Here is a 6,344-nt window from a genome sequence, read left to right on the forward strand (position 1 = left end):
ATAAAAATTAATTAGGAAAATGCATTTGAGCTAAGATTTTCTAATTTATAAAGGAACTTGAACAAATAACTTTCAACATGAATTTATTAAGGGCTTAAAAGGCTCAAGGCACTGGGTTATTCACTTAAAAAACTAAAGTATTATGGAAAAATAAAATATTAATATAATTTTGTACATTTACAAGAGTATATGTACTTTGGAAAATCATATCTCTTAAAATATTCCTGACCCTTAAAGTATAGATTTTACAACTCATGTTTGTGATTTGGATATATAATTGAAAATGATTTAGTCACTAAATAAATAAAAGGTATATATGATTTGTTAAAAAGGAAGTATACAATCATGGAAAAGACTTTTTCATTAATTCTTCAGATGAATATTTCCAGGTTATAAGCTTTCTCAAAGAACTCTTCATGTCCTTATTCCTCAGGCTGTAGATCACTGGGTTGAGGACTGGAGGCACCACTGTATAGAACATAGATAACAATAGATCCAGAACTGAGTCAGTGTCCAAAGATGGCTTTAAATAAGCCATGGCTCCCGTTATGATAAAAACAATGAAAACAATGAGATGAGGCAGGCAAGTGGAGAAGGCTTTTGACCGACCTTCTTTTGCTGGAATCTTCAGCACCATTGAGAATATATGACCATAAGAGATTATAATAGAAATACAGCAGAAGATCCCCAAACCCAATCCAATAGCAATGCTCACATAAACTACAATGTGGTTTTCAGAGCAGGAAATTCTGAGTAAAGAAGGGACATCACAGAAAAACTGATGGATCATCTTAGAGCCACAGAAAGGCAAAGAAAATGTACTAGCTGAGTACATGGCCCCAACCACTCCTCCACTGAACCAGGAAGCAACTGCCATCTTCACACAATACCCTTTGATCATGATGGTTTCATAGTACAGGGGCTGACAGATAGCTACATAGCGGTCATAAGACATTACTGTTAGGAGTGAAATCTCTGATCCTGCAAATAAAATCACTAAAAACAGTTGCAATACACACCCTAAATAAGAGATGTAACAGCTGCGGCTCAAGGAGTTTACAATGGATTTGGGGACTGTGACAGAAATAAGGCAGAGGTCTAAAAAGGATAGATTCTTCAGGAAGAAGTACATGGGGGTATGGAGGTGCCCATCAAGAGAGATGAGGGTGAAGATGAGCAGGTTCCCTATCAGAGCCATCAGGTAGATCAACAAGAAGAGCATGGCATGTAAGACTTGCAGCTCCCAGATGTTAGAAAAGCCCATGAGCAAGAATCCTGTCATTATAGTGAGATTACCCATGTTCTGAGAAGTTTTCTTTACTATCTGTAGAGAGAAAAGAACCAGATCGCGAATAATAAGATTGCACCATATTCTGGGTCTCAGGAGATCTGAACTCTAGTACTGACTTTCCTATTTTATAACCCCAAGTAACTATCTCTGTCAATTTCAGTTTTCTGATATGCAAAATAAGTGCTTTGGATGAGATGATTTTAAGGTTTTTATAATTCCCCAAATATATGTAGAACTCAGCATAGGATTATGAACTGCAAAAAAGAAAATATCAAAATCATTTCTTGCTAGTTGATCATTTTATGGTGTACATAGCATATGTCTGACAAAACCCTGTGAAGTAGTTTGAGTTATTATTCCCAGTCTATGGATGGCTTACTGATGTTTAGGTTAATTCAGTGATTTGACTTGTCCCCACCCCAACCCAGTGTTCCCAATATCTGGTATTGGAGCCTGAAACAGATGCTCTGATTTCAAGTCCACTTTAATAACGTCACTATACTCTTTCCAAACCTGAGGCAAATTTTAACTTAGTTTTTCATAGAAATCTTTCTCAGTTTCAAAAGTAATAATAATGGAATTTCTTTGACCATAATGACAAAATATTTAAGCCAAGAATAGAATAATCATGCAAATAAGACCAGGAAAACAGATTTCAGTTCAGTCTATTTAAATTATTTCTCTTTCATGACCACAGACAATACCATTTTTATTCTAGACTACCCTTCTTGCCATGTAAGACAACTATCAAATGGGAAAAAACTGGTGTTTTTTAAAATCATTTTTTATGCTGGAGGAAGTATAATAATTAATTGTCTCAGGTACCTAATTCACTTTTCCTGTCCTGTGAAATATATATAACAACCTGGGATGAGATAAATGTATAGTATATATAAAAAAGGAGATCTGGGAGAGGATATTCTGCCAAATTCTGTTTTGCATATCCTTACATTTTTTTTTTAAAAAGCATATGCTATCATTTTTTTGCTTAATCAACACTTGTAGGTTCAATTTTTATCCATTTTCCTGTTTCCTAAATTTATACATACTCTCAGAGTATCTCTCCAAAGATCTCATCTTTGTTTATTTTAAATTGGAAGTCTCAAAGGCATTTCAAACATACCATTTCTGAAATAGAACTCCTCACCTTCTACTTCCAGCTGCCAATACCTAATCTTGTTTTCCACCTTTCATATTTCTGTCAAAGGCCAAGCAATTTTCTAAACACACTGGTTAGTTATTTCAGCTTAAATATCATTTCAAGATCCAGTCAGTTTTCCAATACTGCTTTTACTATTTCAATATTTCTCATATTCATCCCCGTTTAGCTACTCTTATAGCCACTGTTTAGTTCTGATTCATTCTTGAAATTATTATTGTAATAGCCTCCTAATTGGTATACATGCATTGTTTCTCTCTACTACAGTATATTTCCCACATAAGTCCAATATTGGTTTGTTAATATAAAAGTATGGTCATGTTCAACACCCCTTTACTGCCACAGCTACTCAATAAATTCCACTGGTTTATTATTACTTCTAGGGTTAAATATAAATTCTTTTGCTTGACATTTAAAGCTCATGACTTGAGCCATTATGTATTTCAGTATTATAAAACATTAATTTTGTTGGTATATTCTATACGCTAGTCAAATTTTATTTCTATTCACACAACATAAAACCATATCTTCTTAATGCTTAAATGTATGCCTTTCTATTGTCTGTTTTTCTGGGCCTAGAATATATTCCCTGTTCCTCTCTCAACTTGAAATCCCTGGTTTACTTTCAGATCTAGGTCATGTTACCTTCTGTATGAAACTTTCTTAACCCCCTAGTTGCTAATATCACACCTCTTTCTTCTGGAATAATCTGTACTTATTTTATATATTTATTAGTATTGTTGAAGATATAGGCATTGATATCTACATAAATATTTATTTCTATTCTCTTTAATTAGTATACATATGTTTATGTAAGTATATATGTAAGTGTACATAAGGATATATATATATATATATATATTTGTATATTTATATCTATACACATAAAGCTAGATGGCATATTGGATAGTGTGCTGACCCTATATACATACATACATACACACACACACACACACACACACACACACACATATATATATATATATATATATATATATATACATATTTGGATATATCTATAGAAGTCTATAAAGCTATATCTAAACAAACACATAAATTTGGGCAGCATAGGAAGAATCCCCTTCCTAAGGTCAAATCTCAGATATTTGCTAGTTGTATGATCCTGAACAAATAATTTAACCCTCTATGCCTTGGTTTCCTTGTCTGCATAATGGGTTGGACAAGGATATGGAAAACCACTCTAGTATCTTTGCCAGTAAAACCCTAAAAGAGATTTAAAAAAGAGTCAGACATATCACCTAGTATATGAGTCATACTAAGAATATAAAACTTACACCTGTTCTCAAGGGGTAGAATTTTGTGTATTATTTATGAGATAAATAAGACACAATATCCTCATCTTCCTGATGAGAAATATATTTCTAATACTGCCTGCAGTTCTTCACATCATTCTTTGACATTTTCCTTTTGAATAGCATATGTACTGTGTTTTAGAATAGAAAAATTATTAGCAGAGCAGACTCATTTAGAGTTAATTCAGATAGTCAAAAAGTTTTCTAATTCTTAGTTGATATGAACTGAGAACATTAGAATTTGGATGCAAAATATAAGAGAACACTCATATGATCTTGGGATAGAATTGAAAGAGAGCGGCAAGACCCCCCAGAAGGCAATTTTTAGGGGAAAAAAACCAGGATATCATATGGTGACTAACAATAACAAACATATGAAAGTAGACTCCCAAAAGGAAGAGGAAAAATGTAGCAAAAGGTAAAAGTGGAGAAAGTAATGGTTGTTAGATAGCTAAAATGATTTTTTCTTCTTCATTTTTGCCTATGATCAGCACTTATTTGAACAAACAAGTACCTATTTGCTCACAAAATAGTACTTAACACTATGGGTACTGCATGTAAATAACATGTTAGGTACCTGAATACAAAGAGAATATTGCTCTTCTTCATATACTCACATTGTATTTCATACTTAATATTTTATCAGCATTATGGAGGTATATTTTGACCTAATTTTGCTCATGGCAGCATAGATACATCTCTATTTTGGTATCAGAAAATAGAAATTCATACCTTATAACTGGTTAAATTCTTTAAGCCATTGGTAGAAAGTGAAATTATGACATACCCATCTTGAGAGCAACAAGTTTATATTGGGATAGGAACATTTTCTCACAAATATCCATTAGTGATCTGAAAAGGTAACATTATACTTTCTTTTCCATCAATTCCTGGGCCCAATATTACCTCCAAGTATGGGGAGATTTATGGCAGTAGCATTGGAGTGAGAGACTCAGGTCTGCTTAGCTATGGGAATCACTTCACCATTTTGGTTCTGGTACTTAAATTTTCTATAAATGATCATATATCTTAAGCTGCACTGTTCTTTATCATGGATGGTGAAATTATTGTCATATATTTAGATCATTCACTCTTGTAGGATTCTCTGAGGATGAATGACCTGGAGTCTTGTTAGCAACATTTTCCCTAAGGACCTGAAAAACTCCAACCCCCAAACCCTCAGTTGGTTTATTAGCATTGCCATATGGGGGATGTCACAAGAGGACTTACCATGCTAAAAAAATTGCTTATTTTAACTTCAACAAAATTATAAGACAAACATCTTTTAAAAATAAAATAAAGAATTGGACAAGAAAAAAAGAAAGTAGAAATAATTTTTACGGAGTTAATTCTTTTCCGTTTCATTTCATCTCATGAATCATTAATATCCTCTCTCTGCTTTCCTCCTTTACTCTAGTCTTTGAAAAAGATTCTTCTTTATTTTGATAAAGATTTACCTTCACTATAATAATTTCTCCCTCTCTAATCATCAGTCTTTATTTGTAGACTAATTTCTTACTTGTTGAGTGTGCCAAAATTTCTTACTAGTATCTCTTCAGTACCCTCCATATATACTCTTTTTCAGTAACCACAATATTCTCTCTATGATGAGTGCCATATCTATATTTCTTGCTGTTTTTTTATCTTCTGAGCATTAGCACTGAATCCCTATCTTCCTGTTGAAAATTTTGAAATATATGTTTCATTGATATTTGGACTTTACCCTGTAAAAACTAGAACTCATTGTCCTCCTCCCACCCAAGTTCCCACCTTTCCTGAAGTTCCCTATTTTTAACCAAGGCATCACAAAATTTTCAGTCATATAGATTCACAACTCCATTGTTATAATTATCTCTTCACTTTCACTCCAATACTCCAATCAGTTTGCATATTTTAATTTTGCTACTTCCAAAACATTTGATATCTGCCCTTTGCTTTTCACTAACTTGGCCACCACTTTAGTTCATTGCCTCTACACTGTACTCAATTGTAATAAACTCTTAATTGGTGTTTCTGCCTCAAATCTCTTCCATTTTTAATCAATCCCTCATGTAGCTTGCTAAACTGATTTTCATAAAGCACACATCTGAGCATATCACTCTCTTTATTAATTATTTCTAGAAACTCCTAATATTTATGTTTGTTATTTAAAGCATTTCACAAATAGGACATCACCTTACCAATTATTTTGCATATTTCTCTTCTATAGGTCCCACAGTTCAGGTAAATTGGCCTTCTTATTTTTTAAAAAACATGACCTTTCCTCTATAATCTCTATGCCTTTGCCTTGCTGGTTTTCCCTTTTTGGAATACATTTCCTCCTTCCTTAAATACCTTGTAATCCTTAGTTCTTCAAAGCTCTGCTCAATTGCTATGTACTATGTGAAGTCTTCTCTGATTCACTTAAATTCTTGGTGTTTCCCACCAAATCACCATCCATCTATTGTCTATTCATTTAAAAAAAATCACCCATAGACGCAATAGATGTTATATTTCTCATTAAGAATGTAAAATTTTGGAAGTCAGGTTGAAGTTTTTTTTGGTTTTATTAACCATTAAATCTCATACAACTGACCCACCA

At 33.0% G+C, this 6,344-nt stretch overlaps 1 protein-coding gene across 1 annotated transcript; it reads right to left on the minus strand.

Moving 5' to 3' along the window:
• Positions 1 to 343: 343 nt before the first annotated feature.
• On the minus strand, positions 344 to 1,300 carry LOC100925709 (olfactory receptor 14A2-like). The gene has a single exon (XM_003769229.1). The coding sequence runs from the start codon at positions 1,298 to 1,300 to the stop codon at positions 344 to 346; it is 957 nt and encodes a 318-aa protein (XP_003769277.1).
• Positions 1,301 to 6,344: the final 5,044 nt, after the last annotated feature.

Source organism: Sarcophilus harrisii, chromosome 4 (assembly GCF_902635505.1).
Source record: "Sarcophilus harrisii chromosome 4, mSarHar1.11, whole genome shotgun sequence".
Classification (NCBI taxonomy): domain Eukaryota; kingdom Metazoa; phylum Chordata; class Mammalia; order Dasyuromorphia; family Dasyuridae; genus Sarcophilus; species Sarcophilus harrisii.